This window comes from Salvelinus sp. IW2-2015, linkage group LG35 (assembly GCF_002910315.2).
Source record: "Salvelinus sp. IW2-2015 linkage group LG35, ASM291031v2, whole genome shotgun sequence".
Lineage (NCBI taxonomy): Eukaryota > Metazoa > Chordata > Actinopteri > Salmoniformes > Salmonidae > Salvelinus > Salvelinus sp. IW2-2015.
Window position 1 is genome coordinate 19,178,271 of NC_036874.1, and position 15,936 is coordinate 19,194,206.

The window sequence follows — 15,936 nt, forward strand, 5'->3', positions numbered from 1 at the left end:
TGATTTTCCCATGATATCAAGCAAAGAGGCACTGAGTTTGAAGGTAGGCCTTGAAATACATCCACAGGTACACCTCCGAATGACTCAAATGATGTCAAATAGCCTATCAGAAGCTTCTAAAGCCATGACATTTTCTGGAATTTTCCAAGCTGTTTAAAGGCACACTCAAGTTAGTGTATGTAAACTTCTGACCCACTGCATTTGTGATACAGTGAAATAATCTGTCTGTAAACAATTGTTGGACAAATTACTTGTGTCATGCACAAAGTAGATGTCCTAACCGACTTGCCAAAACGATATTTTGTTAACAAGAAATGTGTGGAGTGGTTGAAAAACGAGTTTTAATGACTCCAACCTAAGTGTATGTAAACATCCGACTGTGTATGTATGTGTGTATATATATATCTTTGATAAAACTGGAAATGATAGTTTGTAGACTTGATACACATGCAATGAATGTGATTATTTATCATAATGAAACTGATATAGAATTGAAATATTTACCTAAATTGAATTAGAAATCTGAATGCAATATTTATTCAATTCAGTTTCAAATGAAAATAAGTTTAATTTATGAATTATACGATTCCATCTGTTCATTACAGATTCAATATCTATATAGAAATTTGGATTTCAAATCATTTCTGTTGGCACTTTTTAATCGCTCCATAAAATTCTCCCAACTTCTTGTAGGCCCCACTACAAAGATGAACTTATTTCAGTCTGTGACCAGTGCCTTGGACAACACTCTCGCCAGCGACCCCACCGCAGGTAATAAAACTGGTCTGGGTTGTCATTTAATGTGTTCATGTATTCATCAATGTTTTGGAGGATATGCGTGAATAAGACATGCAATTTAGAAATGTTAGGCCTATGTGTTACTGTGTCAATCAATATGAGATGTATCTGTCCTTCAGTCATCTTTGGGGAAGATGTCGCCTTTGGTGGAGTATTTCGTTGCACCGTGGGTCTCCGAGACAAATATGGTAAGAGGCTGAATACTTTCCCCTTACCATTTTGGACAAATTTATCAGTATGTTTGTGCTGATTTAATATGAATAACATTGTGATACCACCAGATGGCAGCAGAGAACCATTGTCATGCATACACCTATTGGTCAAAACTCAAATTGTGTGTGATAGTCCTGCTATAGCTGTGCTTGCTTACAAATGTTGATTGCAAGAAGACACATTTTCAATAGATACTTGATATTAATAATAATCGCATCGTTTTTCCATATAGTAGTCATTTTTTGCACACTTGAATTCCTCCTTTTATTATCCTAATATGAAATAATCTTTAGAGTGGATTAACTACTGCGGGTGTACTGCTGCTACAAATGTGCAGGTTTTGAAATGGCCATTTAATATATTTTGTGTGCTGCCTCCTGATAATGTAGGATACTTTACCCTCATCTCCATAATGTGGACACCAGTCGCGATTCACCCCTGGCTAGGTGTAAATATATGATTAGATTTTCGAAAAGCCAACGCACATCTCCCCCTCTGTGCTTTCTTTTGTTGTATTTGACGTCAGATGTGTTGACCTTCTGCTATGGATCATTATTTTTCATCTCATCTAGGTAGATAGATGGCGGAGAGGGATTAAAAAAAAATCCCCTCTCTCTACACCATTATACTACATGCAGCTTTATGGGTAGTATGCTAATCTCTATTTGTGTGGCTGACTGACTCATTCACCCCAGTGATGCACGTCACTGAGTAGCGTGCGCACAGGAAGTGTCTCCTGCGCCGTTCGCCTGGAAACGACTAGCCACTTCGACCTCGTCCTTTTCTATTTCTCCTAAATGAAAATTAGTCGGTCATGAATGAGTAGCCAATAGATGCCTCAAACGTGTGCGAGGGCAGTGCATATTCATCTAATGTGAGCTCCAAAAGTACTAAGACAGTGACACAATATTTATGGAACCAAAAGTATTGGGACAAATTCACTTATGTGTATTTAAAGTAGTCAAAGTTTAGTATTTGGTCCCATATTCCTAGCACACAACGATTAAATCAAGCTTGTGACTCTACATTTGCTGTTTGTTTTGGTTGCGTTTCAGATGAGTTTGTGGCCAATTGAAATGAATGGTAAATAATGTATTGTGTCATTTTGGATTCACTTAAAAAAAAAATTGTAAATAAGAATAGAATGTTTATTAACACTTCCACGTTAATGAGTGAGAATGTTACAGATGCAAAAATATCATACCCCCCCCAAAAAATGCTTACCTCCCCTCTTATTGCAATAGTGATAGGTTAGCATGTGTTGTGGGTATGATATTTGTGCGTCTAACATTCTCACTCATCATTATTCACGATTCGTTCAGGCCTATCCGCAATCATGGTAGCATCCACATGAATGTAGACGTGACTCCAAAATGACATGATACAGCATCTGTTACACAACCAAAAACAGAAAATGCAGCCAACAAGTTTGTAGAGTCACAAGCTTTGAGGTAGTCATTGCGTGCTAGGAATATAGGATCAAATACTAAACTTTTAACTACTTTAATACACAAGTGAATTTGTGGTCCCCTGAAATAGGGAGACTGTAAAAGTGATGTAATTTCTAAACGGTTCACTCGGGTGATGAAAAGACCCTCAAATTAAAGCTGACAGTCTGCACTTCAACATAGTCATTGTATCATTTCAAATCCAAAGTTCTGGAGTACAGAGCCTAAACAATTGTCACTGTCCCAATACGTTTGGAGCGCACTGTGTCACTCATTGACCACCAGATGTATATGTTGTTTACGCTGGCTGTGTTTTACAAGGACACAAGATTCTGATTGGACTGCGATGGTTTGGCCAAATTATTCATTTCTGAGGGCTTGCGGTGCTCTAATGGTGTCCGGTCTGTGGTGAGAGGAGGGCGCTTGAGGTCAGGTCTCCCCTGGACGGGACAGAAACGAGGTTCGGAGGGATCAAAGAGAGAAAATACTTGCTTCTTGGCAATTAAACAAAGCAAGAGAACCAGAATAACATTCCTCCCCAAATGTAGAGCCCCAGTCCTGCGGCTTGCTGTCAAGATTATAGAGTGGAGGATGGAAAAATAGTTTTTGTGTTTATTTTTCAGCCGAGGGCTTTTTAGTGCGTCACAGCCGACTTTGCTCCAGTTGAGGAGGAGTCCTCTGTCTCTGCGTGTCACGTCACTTATTTTAAGTCCAGATGCTATTTTAAGGAGACACTGCAATGATTAAACACACTTATGAAGCAAGTGTTGGTTAGGTGGGGGGTGACTGACACACCTTGTCATCCACCATGTGCCCTGGCCCTACTATTATTCTGCTTGGATTTCATCCCTAATTGAAAATGAGTGAGTGGATGTTTTTGAAGCAATTAGTCCGAAATACACAGCACAAACTCTCTCCGTTGGTTGATATGGGTGTGCTCGTATTTGTCGTCATCAGCCCCCTTGGTAGACGATAGCTGAGTAACCCTCTCCCCTCCTCTGTCTCTCTCCCAGGTAAAGACCGTGTCTTCAACACTCCTCTGTGTGAGCAAGGCATTGTGGGATTTGGAATCGGTGCGGCGGTTGCCGGGGCCACGGCCATCGCCGAGATCCAGTTTGCCGACTACATATACCCTGCCTTCGACCAGGTGAGCCAGTCTGTCTGCTCTCTGTGCATAAAGTGTCATTTCTCAGTCACTTGTTTGCCTGTTTGATTGCACAGATGGTTTTATTTGTTGCCGTCACAGCCCAGCCTCTCGTGTGACGGGAACAGATTTGATCAGGGACTACTGGAATCCATTTCCCATTTCTGCTTCTCTGATGCGTATATGTTTTCACCCACCAACAAACACCTGCCTCATTTGCGTCCTTGTCAATCTTGTGTTATTAGTGTAAATATAATATTTTCTCGAGTGAGTTCTCTGCACATATGTGATTAGGCTTCCACACAATCAAGTTGTAATCAAACGCTGTCAAAAAAGCGAAACATTTATAATTTGGCCAGATGCCAACCACACATTAGCTTTTATCGCTCTCTGCTGACGCATTTCTGCTCTAAATAGCACACACACACACACACACACACACACACACAACTCTCCTCTCTCTCTTTACTCTCAGTTAAAACGAGTCCAAAATGGCCCCCAGAGATGCATAAAATCAAGAAAGAATTGTCTACCTGAATATTGGATGAAATAGAGCCTTGGACACCATCAGTGGAAGGGTCAGGTTCTGTACACTGTGAATACGTAGGGGGAAAATGGTTCTGAAATCCGCTTCCGAGGTACTTTATCTGATAGTCGGAATGTATTGGCAAGTAATATATTAACTACAGACCAAAAAGACCCCTCGGAACCTGTGGTCTTTAATAGTTTTTCGTGGTGGGTAAGGTCAATTGTTGTGTGGTAATATTTGATATAAGTATGTACTAGAGGTTGACCGATTTTATTATTTTTCAATACCGATTATTGGAGGACCAATAAAAGCCGATACCGATTAATCGGACAATTTTTATATAGATAGAAAGATATATTTGTAATAATGACAATTACAACAATACTGAATGAACAATGAACACTTTTATTTGAACTTAATACATAAATATAATCAATTTAGTCTCAGATAAATAATGAAACGTGTTCCATTTGGTTTAAATAATGCAACAACACAGTGTTGGAGAATAAAGTAAAAGTGCAATATGTGCCATGTAAAAAAAAGCTAACGTCTAAGTTCCTTGCTCAGAACATGAGAACATATGAAAGCTGGTGGTTCCTTTTATCATGAGTCTTCAATATTCCCAGTTAAGAAGTTTTAGGTTGTAGTTATTATAGGAATTACGACACGTCGGTAATTTCTCTATACCATTTGTATTTCATATACCTTTGACTATTGAATGTTCTTATAGGCACTTTAGTATTGCCAGCCTAATCTCGGTTGTTGATAGGCTTGAAGTCATAAACAGAGCTGTGAAGCAAGCATTGCTAAGAGCTGCTGGCAAACGCAGTAAAGTGCTGTTTGAGTGCTTACAAGCGTGCTGGTGCCTACCACCGCTCAGTCAGACTGCTCTATCAAATCATAGACTTAATTATAATACACTGCTCAAAAAAATAAAGGGAACACTGTTAAACAACACAATGTAACTCCAAGTCAATCACACTTTTTGTTAATCAAACTGTCCACTTAGGAAGCAACACTGATTGACAATAATTTCACATGCTTTTGTGCAAATGGAATAGACAAAAGGTGGAAATTATAGGCAATTAGCAAGACACCCCAATAAAGGAGTGATTCTGCAGGTGGTGACCACAGACCACTTCTCAGTTCTATGCTTCCTGGCTGATGTTTTGGTCACTTTTGAATGCTGGCGGTGCTCTCACTCTAGTGGTAGCATGAGACGGAGTCTACAACCCACACAAGTGGCTCAGGTAGTGCAGCTCATCCAGGATGGCACATCAATGCGAGCTGTGGCAAGAAGGTTTGCTGTGTCTGTCAGCGTAGTGTCCAGACATGGAGGCGCTACCAGGAGACAGGCCAGTACATCAGGAGACGTGGAGGAGGCCGTAGGAGGGCAACAACCCAGGAGCAGGACGCTACCTCCACCTTTGTGCAAGGAGGAGCACTGCCAGAGCCCTGCAAAATGACCTCCAGCAGGCCACAAATGTGCATGTGTCTGCTCAAACGGTCAGAAAAAGACTCCATGAGGGTGGTATGAGGGCCCGACGTCCACAGGTGGGGGTTGTGCTTACAGCCAACACCGTGCAGGACGTTTGGCATTTGCCAGATTGGCAGATTCACCAATGGCGCCCTGTGCTCTTCACAGATGAAAGCAGGTTCACACTGAGCACATGAGCACATGTGACAGACGTGACAGAGTCTGGAGACGCCGTGGAGAACGTTCTGCTGCCTGCAACATCCTCCAGATGACCGGTTTGGCGGTGGGTCAGTCATGGTGTGGGGTGGCATTTTTGTTGGGGCCGCACAGCCCTCCATGTGCTCGCCAGAGTAGCCTGACTGCCATTAGGTACGCGAGATGAGATCCTCAGAGCCCTTGTGAGACCATATGCTGACACATGCACATTTGTGGCCTGTTGGAGGTCATTTTGCAGTGCTCTGGCAGTGCTCCTCCTGGCACAAGGCGGAGGTAGCGGTCCTGCTGCTGGGTTGTTGCCCTCCTACGGCCTCCTCCACGCTCCTGATGTACTGGCCTGTCTCCTGGTAGCGCCTCCTGCTCTGGACACTACGCTGACAGACACAGCAAACTCTTGCCAGCTCGCATTGATGTGCCATCCTGGATGAGCTGCACTACCTGAGCCACTTGTGTGGGTTGTAGACTCCGTCTCATGCTACCACTAGAGTGGGAGCACCGCCAGCATTCAAAAGTGACCAAAACATCAGCCAGGAAGCATAGGAAAAGAAAGGTATTGATGTTTATGGTTAGGTACATTTGTGCAATGATTGTTCTTTTTTCGCGAATGTGCTTTTGTTAAATCATCACCGTTTTGGAAAAGTTGAAGTAGGCTGTGATTCGATGATAAATTAACAGGCACCTCTTTGATTATATGCAACGCAGGACAAGCTAGTTAACCTAGTAATATCATCAACCATGTGTAGTTCATTAGTGATTATGTGAAGAATGATTGTTTTTTCTAATATAAGTTTAATGCTAGCTAGCAACTTACCTTGGCTCCTTGCAGCCACAAGGTCCTTTTGATGCTGCACTCGCGTAACAGGTGGTCAGCCTGCCACGCTGTCTCCTCGGGGATTGCAATGTAATCGGCCATAATCGGCATCCAAAAAGGCTGATTACGATTCTTATGAAAGCTTGAAATCGGCCCTAATTGCCGATTTAATCGGTTGACCTCTAGTATTTGCTGTGCATTTGGAAAGTATTCAGACCCCTTCACTTTTTCCACATTTTTTGTTATGTTACAGCCTTATTATAAAATGAATACAACATATATTTTTCCTCATCAATCTACACACACTACCCCATAATGACAAAGCAAAAGCTCGCCTTTAGACATTTTTGCAAACGTATAAAACCCCAGAAATACATTATTTACATAAGTATTTATGCCCTTTGCTATGAGACTCGAAATTGTGCTCAAATGCTCCCTGTTTCCATTGGTCATCTTTGAGCTGTTTTAACAACTTGATTGGAGTCCACCTGTGGTAAATTCAATTGATTGGACATGATTTGGAAAGGCGCACACACACCTGTCTATATAAGGTCCCACAGTTCACAGCGCATGTCAGAGCAAAAACCAAGCCATGACGTCGAAGGAATTGTCCGTAGAGTTCCGAGCTTTCTGGGAAAGGGTACCAAAAAATGTCTGCAGCATTGAAGGTCCCCAAGAACACAGTGGCCTCCATCATTCTTAAATGGAAGAAGTTTGGAACCACCAAAACTCTTCCTCTTAGAGCTGACAGCCCGGCCAAACTGAGCAATCGTAGAGAAGGGCCTTGGTCGGTGGTCACTCTGACAACGCTCCAGAGTTTCTCTGTGGAGATGGGAGAACCTTCCAGAAAGACAACCATCTCTGTAGTACTCCAACAATCAGGCCTTTATGGTAGAGTGGCCAGACGGAAGCCACTCCACGGTAAAAGGAACATGACAGCCCGCTTGTTGTTTGCCAAAAGGCACCTAAAGGACTCTGACCATAAGAAACAAAATTCTCTGGTCTGATGAAACCAAGATTGAACTATTTGGCCTGAATGCCAAGCGTCAGGTCTGGAGGAAACCTGGCAGCATCCTTACGGTGAAGCATGGTGGTGGCAGCATCATGCTGTAGGGATGTTTTTCAGCGGCAGGGACTAGTAAAGTACAGAGAGAACCTTGATGAAAACCTGCTCAGGAGCACAGACTGGGGCGATGGTTCACCTTCCAACAGGACATCAACCCGTAGTACATAGCCAAGACAATGCAGGAGTGGCTTCGGGACGAGTCTGTGAATGTCTTTGAGAGGCCCAGCCAGAGCTCGGAATTGAACCTGATCGAACATCTCTGGAGAGACCTGAAAATAGCTGTGCAGTGACGCTCCCCATCCAACCTGACAGAGCTTGAGAGGATCTGCTGAGAAGAATGGCAGAATCTCCTCAAATACAGGTGTGCCAAGCTTGTAGCGTTATACTCAAGAAGACTCGATGCTGTACTCGCAGCCAAAGGTGCTTCAACAAAGTACTGAGTAAAGGGTGTGAATACTTATGAAAATTTCATATTTCAGTTTTTAAAATGTTTTAATACATTTACAAAAACAAATGTGCCTGTTATTGCTTTGTCGTTATGGGATATTGTGTGTCAAATTGCCACCCAGACTATTTACATTGGCACCCCCTTTGTTTTTACACTGCTGCTACTTGCTGTTTGTTATCTATAAATAGTCACTTTACCCCTACCTACATGTACAAATTACCTCAACTAACCTTTACCCCCGCACATTGACTCGGTACCAGTACCCTCTGTATATGGCCTCTTTATTTTGTTGGTACTTTTTATTTTTGACTTTAGTCAGAAAATATTTTCTTAACTCCTTTTTTTTCAACTGCATTGTTGGTTAAGGGCTTGTAGGTAAGGTCTACACCTGTCTGTTCGGCGCACGTGACAAATACAATTTGATTTGAGATCGACGAGGGGAAAAAAATATTTTAATACATTTTAGAATAAGGCTGTAGCGTAACAAAATGTGGAGAAAGTCAATGGGTCTGAATACTTTATGAACGCATTGTGAATATACTCAGTGTACAAAACATTAAGAACACCTTACTTATATTGAGTTGCCCTCAGAACAGACTCAATTTGTTCGGGCATGGAATCTACAAGGTGTCAAAAGTGTATGCTGGCCCATGTTGACTCCAATGCGTCCCACAGTTGTCAAGTTGGCTGAATGTCCTTTTGGTGGTGGACTATTCTTGATACACACTGGAAGCTGTTGAGCATGAAAAACCCAGCAGCGTTGCTGTTCTTGACACAAACCGATGCACCTGACAATTACTACCATACCGCGTTCAGAGGCACTTACATATTTTGTCTTGCCCATTCACCCTCTGAATGGCACACACACACACACACAATCCATGTCTCGAGGCTTAAAAATATATATGTTTTAACTTGTCCCCTTCATCTACACTGATTTTGAAGTGGATTTAACAAGTGACATCATTAAGGGGTCGATCATAGCTTTCACCTGTATTCACTTCGTCAGTCTGTCATGGAAAGAGCAGGTGTTCTCAATATTTACCTCACATGTGACCCTGTATTAAGACAATGCAATTGGCCTAATTCAAGTGTTTTATCTGACTCCATTTAACATTTATTGTAAAACCATGTGAAATCAAGTGTTATGGAAGGGTCATGAACTCATGATAAGCGAATATCAAAGCAAGTATTATTGAATAGCTTTGTAAAATGAATAGATTCACATACAAGGCAGTACTGACATTAACAAAGCGTCATTATAGTCATATACATCTTAAGGTTAACTAACTTACAAGACAAAGCATTAAGTAATCGGACCTACTCTGGGCATGGGCCTGGGTAGCTCACAACAACTAAAAATATGTCCATACAACCTTTTTCCATGGGCAGGAAACAGGAGAAGAGCCAGAACAACAGACCCTCATCCCATTTATTTTTAACGCTTTGTTAATGTCAGTACTGCCTTGTATGTGAATCTATTCATTTTACAAAGCTATGATACTGTGAACCATCAGATCCTCCTCTCCATCCTCTCCGAGCTGGGCATCTCCGGCGCGGCCCACGCTTGGATTGCGTCCTACCTGACAGGTCGCTCCTACCAGGTGGCGTGGCGAGAATCTGTCTCCGCACCACGTGCTCTCACCACTGGTGTCCCCCAGGGCTCTGTTCTAGGCCCTCTCCTATTCTCGCATACACCAAGTCACTTGGCTCTGTCATATCCTCACATGGTTCTCCTATCATTGCTATGCAGACGACACACAATTAATTCTTCTCTTTCCCCCCTCTGATAACCAGGTGGTGAATCGCATCTCTGCATGTCTGGCAGACATATCAGTGTGGATGACGGATCACCACCTCAAGCTGAACCTCGGCAAGACGGAGCTGCTCTTCCTCCCGGGAAGGACTGCCCGTTCCATGATCTCGCCATCACGGTTGACAACTCATTGTGTCCTCCTCCAGAGTGCTAAGAACCTTGGCGTGATCCTGACAACACCCTGTCGTTCTCAACTAACATCAAGGCGGTGACCGTTCCTGTAGGTCATGCTCTACAACATTCGCAGAGTACGACCCTGCCTCACGCAGGAAGCGGCGCAGGTCCTAATCCAGGCACTTGTCATCTCCCGTCTGGATTACTGCAACTCGCTGTTGGCTGGCTCCCTGCCTGTGCCATTAAACCCCTACAACTCATCCAGAACGCCGCAGCCCGTCTGGTGTTCAACTTTCCCAAGTTCTCTCACGTCACCCGCTCCTCCGCTCTCTCCACTGGCTTCCAGTTGAAGCTCGCATCCGTTACAAGACCATGGTGCTTGCCTACGGAGCTGTGAGGGAACGGCACCTCCGTACCTTCAGGCTCTGATCAGGCCTACACCCAAACAAGGGCACTGCGTTCATCCACCTCTGGCCTGCTCGCCTCCCTACCTCTGAGGAAGTACAGTTCCCGCTCAGCCCAGTCAAAACTGTTCGCTGCTCTGGCACCCCAATGGTGGAACAAACTCCTCACGACGCAGGTCAGCGGAGTCATCCACCTTCGGAGACACCTGAAACCCCACCTCTTTAAGGAATACCTAGGATAGGATAAAGTAATCCTTCTAACCCCCCCCCCCCCCTTAAAAGAGTTAGATGCACTATGTAAAGTGGTTGTTCCCACTGGATATCATAAGGTGAATGCACCAATTTGTAAGTCGCTCTGGATAAGAGCGTCTGCTAAATGACTTAAATGTAAAATGTAAATTTATTACCAGATCTATTCAAAAATCAATTGTTGACCAACCCGCAGACTAAACTAAAGGTAGTAAAACTAAGATATCGCATCAAACCAGCCAACATCCTCTAGGAAGTGGGTCACATCCATGTGTGATGACCTGAGGTGGTGGGCTGGGTAGGACAATTTTATACAGTGTCGACAGAGGTCACTCTGAGCAACTACAAGTAACCATAGAGATCAGGCATCCATATAGATGTCATCTGAATAGAACTCTGAAGCTAAGTTGTATATAGTATAACACTATTGCAGCCATGTTTGGTACCTTACACACATTTCTGTAGTCAATTCTCTGGTTTCTGTTGGAGAGGTTTGGCCCCTCTTAGGTGGGAAGGGCGTACTGGTCCTCGGGCATTGTCTTTTTGTGTTTTGCTGAGCCATTTGCCATGCAGCCGAAGGTGACGGAGAGCGCCATCAATTAGGGCCGAGCCTACGCAATCATGTGTACTCTTTCTGTTGTGGGAGACTGAGGTATTGTTATGAATGTCGAGCTCCGACTGACCAACTTGCTGAGTGGTGATGTTATTATTCATGCCTCTCGGTCTGTCTGTCTTCAGATTGTAAACGAAGCAGCCAAGTACCGCTATCGCTCCGGCAACCTATTTGACTGCGGGAACCTCACCATCCGGGCGCCGTGGGGCTGCGTGGGCCACGGCTCGCTCTACCATTCCCAGAGTCCAGAGGCCTTCTTCGCCCACTGCCCAGGCATCAAGGTTAGACACTCATCCCTATCGCCTCCCCCCCCATCCCATCCTCCACTCACTCACTTCTCCACCTCACCTGTACTCGGTACTCTTAAAGCACCTTATAACCTATTTACTTCTGCACTTGCTTGCCCCTTCCTAAATTGAGCCTGTCTTTATGATCGAAGGCACACACATCTTTCTCCCCGTATCAGTTAGCCAACCTCTCTCTTCGCTTCACTGCGCCGCACTTATCACACGTATTTTTGGTGTAGTCTATCTCTGTGTATGTACCTTGCTTAAACACCTACTGGACTGTTTTGGATTGTTGATTTGATGAGGGTTGAACAAAATCTACCTCAAATTGCTATTGACCTATTCATGCACCCACTCCCTTAATTTCCGAACCCTGGCGGCTGCTGCATAGTGCTTTACATCCACAGAAATGAAAGGGAAATTATGCACATGGACTCTCAAATAAATACCTGACTCACTGTGCACCCTGTGCGATCACCTGGGGTTCAACCGGCTGATCTGTGAGCGTGTGTGATTTAAGCCGGCATTTAATGCACGTACGCTCGGAGGGAAACGAGTGCGTGCTAAAAAATGTCAAATATGATTCACCCCACCACACCGTCACGAAAGGAATAAAAGTCTAAAGTTATCCGACGCAGCCAAGCACCACAGCACCAGTTAGCGCTTTACAGCCATTGTCAGTACAGTAAACATCCTTCGTTGTCTTTTTCAAAGGTCAAGGTAATAAACACTGCAAGTGGTCCGAGACGGCTCAAATGCCTAGCTCGGATATAGAGGAAGCCGGCTTCTGCTTTCCACCCAATTGCACATCATCTGGGTCGTTTGTTTGCGTACCAGTTGAATAGTATGGTCTGTGTTGGTGCAGAAACGCCCTATTTGCACTACTAAGTCAAGGCAAGCTGTACTGTTGTCCTGGGAACGCTCCCTTAATAGTTGCTGGAACCGTGCTGAAAAAGGGACAACGTTATAAGAAAATGTCCGAGCAGTACAGCTCAGGTTGGCACGATAGTGTGAAAGGGTAATGTACTATCTATGTATTTCACTCCAGGTTGTCATACCCAGAGGTCCGGTCCAGTGTAAGGGACTGCTGCTGTCGTGCATCGCAGATCAGAACCCCTGCATATTCTTCGAGCCCAAGATCCTCTACAGAGCAGCGGGTGAGTGAAGGAGCCAATCTGACCCAGGCGATGTGTGTTTGTAGGCGAGGTGTGTTAACAACAACACGTCTATTCTCAGTTTCCTCAAGCATTCTCAGTGGCCTTTTGTCAGCCTTTTCGTCTCCTTGGTGACATACGGCTTGTTATTTTTGTGTGAGAGCAGAACGGCAAGCAAACTATGCCCTGTCCGCTTGGCTCTGGACTGAGTGTGAGTGAGTTCACCAGATTCAATCGCAAGTGTGAACCAGCTGGTCGAAATGGGCCATAAACTGCTGACAGCCTCTGGCCTGGCCTGTGTCCTGTCCTCTGGTTGGCTGTCCTCTCTGGCCTCGGGCGCCTGCCTCTGGCCTACATCGTTTTTTCGACCTTTAGAGCAGGGATAGATGGCCTTCACAACTGAATGGACTCTTATTAACCCTCTCAACAAAGCCTATAAGTTCCACACATTGATAGCTTTGGGTGATAAGAGTCAAATAAATCAAGTTGTGAGCTACTCAAGCTGACTGTTGAGAGACTGTTTTCATTAAGGCATTAGAAAGTGATTATGCTCAGAACATTATTTTTCTGATCAGGTATTGAAACCACTCGGTCCAAACAAGCCTTATGTCCGTCTTTCCCTCCGTCTCTTCTGGGATTGTGTTAAACTCTGTTTAATCAAATCTCCCTTTACCATACAGGGCTCTACATACAGGGCTGCCCGCTGGCCTGAAGTTTTGGAGACCATCCGGGCCAGTCAATCATCTACATCAGTGGCCCACTTGGGCCAGTGAAATAAATATTGTAATAATGCTATTTTCAATCTACATAATTGATGAAAAAACAGACGAAACGGACACATATCCCGAAGCTGTTACTTCATTTTGTCGATTATTTATGACATGCACGCCACACACTGCCTAGCGGAGTGATCTGTCTGGTAGTAAGAGCATGCAGCTCTCAACTGGTAGTCGCGTTCACACAGAATGAATATGGCAAGACAGCCTGTGTGACTCACACTTTGCTCCATCATGGTATGCAACGACACACAGACACAGACAGAAACAAACAAACAAACCGGTTCCATGATGAAGCTCCACCAGAAATTAATATCAGAAAAGACTTCCCTTTACTTAGCCTCTGCCCAGGTTTTCAACAATATTATCTTTCGTCATGATTCGTCCGGTTGTAGCATGTGATTTCACACTATAGGCCAATGGTGGTTTTAGCTGAGTTTTTGTTACACATTTATTTAAAAAAATTAAATAATTTGAGGCGGGCAATAGGGAGCGATACCATCGTATACCATGTACATAGTCACGATAGGACAAAGGTTGACATAGCCCAATCCTAGATTACGTCACAAAGTAAACAGAGAGGCAACACACAATAGGCAGTAGTTATATGACTAACTATGAATACCAGTATACACGTCACGCAACTCACTTGGTGCACGCACACCATCCCACAAGTCCACCGAGATATATGGAGGAGTCCAGTTGTGTTGGGCAGGGCTGAGGTGTAGGAGCTTGAAGGAGACTGTGTAGTGTGAGACCTGGGGAGTCAGAAGGGTGTCCGGCCCCCTAGCAACTGCCCTAGCTACTTGCTTGGCAACCAATCAGGGACAGGTCAGAGAGGTCAGAGAGTTTGAGAGGTCAGTGTATGGTACCCATAGACTTTCAGACACCACTCCTGGTTGGATGGGGAGTGGAGTGTGCAACTTGAAAGGGTTGTGAGGTGCTGATAAGAGGCACTGTTAGGGAATTTGTAACACTTTAAAAAAATGTATTTTTTATCACACCTTTATTTAACCAGGTAGGCCAGTTGAGAACAAGTTCTCATTTACAACTGCGACCTGGCCAAGATAAAGCAAACCAGTGCGACACAAACAACACAGAGTTACACATGGGATAAACAAACGTACAGTCAATAACACAATAGAAAAAAGAAAAATCTATATACAGTGTGTGCAAATGTAGTAAGATTAGGGAGGTAAGGCAATAAATTGGCCATAGTGACGAAATAATTACAATTTAGCATTAACACTGGAGTGATAGATGTGCAAGTAGAGATACTGGGGTGCAAAGGAGCAAAAAATAAATAACAATATGGGGATGAGGTAGTTGGATGGGCTATTTACAGATGTGCTGTGTACAGGTGCAATGATCGGTAAGCTGCTCTGACAGCTGATGCTTAAAGTTAGTGAGGGAGATATAAGTCTCCAGCTTCAGTGACTTTTGCAATTCGTTCCAGTCATTGGCAGCAGAGAACTGGAAGGACAGGCGGCCAAAGGAGGTGTTGGCTTTGGGGATGACCAGTGAGATATACCTGCTGGAGCGCGTGCTACGGGTGGGTGCTGCTATAGTGACCAGTGAGCTGAGATAAGGCGGGGCTTTACCTAGCAGACTTATAGATGACCTGGAGCCAGTGGGTTTGGCGATGGAAATGAAGCGAGGGCCAGCCAACGAGAGCATACAGGTCTCAGTGCTGGGTAGTATATGGGGCTTTGGTGACAAAACGGATGGCACTGTGATAGACTACATCCAATTTGCTGAGTAGAGTGTTGGGGTCTATTTTGTAAATTAAGTCAAGGATCGGTAGGATAGTCAGTTTTACGAGGGTATGTTTAGCAGCATCAGTGAAGGAGGCTTTGTTGTGAAGTAGGAATCCAATTCTAGATTTAATTTTGGATTGGAGATGCTTAATGTGAGTCTGGAAGGAGAGTTTGCAGTATTTGTAGTTGTCCACATATTCTAAGTCATAGCCGTCCAGAGAAGTGATGCTAGATGGGCGGGGGGTGCGGGCAGCGATCGGTTGAAGAGCATGCATTTAGTTTTACTTGCATTTTAAGAGCAGTTGGAGGCCACGGAAGGAGTGTTGTATGGAATTGAAGCTCGTCTGGAGGTTTGTTAACACAGTGTCCAAAGAAGGGCCAGATGTATACAGAATGGTGTCGTCTGCATAGCGGTGGATCAGAGAATCACCAGCAGCAAGAGCGACATCATTGATATATACAGAACACTATGCAACATTCTGCTAAATGCGTATAGCTATGCTGTCATCAATGTGCAGTTTACGATGTAGTCATTAAGTTAGCGTGAGTGTATGCTTCCAAATTGTAGAATATAGGATATGTGGCAGTGTCGACTCATTTTGCACCTCTGCCATTT

General features: G+C 44.1%; 1 protein-coding gene across 1 annotated transcript in view; it reads left to right on the top strand.

The window, feature by feature from the left end:
- The window catches only part of LOC111959008 (2-oxoisovalerate dehydrogenase subunit beta, mitochondrial), an 88,577-nt gene that overhangs the window by 12,575 nt on the left and 60,066 nt on the right, over nt 1-15,936 (top strand). The window contains exons 2-6 of the mRNA XM_023980404.2: nt 694-771; nt 918-986; nt 3,473-3,606; nt 11,472-11,627; nt 12,682-12,790. Of these exons, the coding sequence (XP_023836172.1) occupies nt 694-771; nt 918-986; nt 3,473-3,606; nt 11,472-11,627; nt 12,682-12,790 (546 nt within the window). The remainder of the gene's footprint in view (nt 1-693; nt 772-917; nt 987-3,472; nt 3,607-11,471; nt 11,628-12,681; nt 12,791-15,936) is intronic.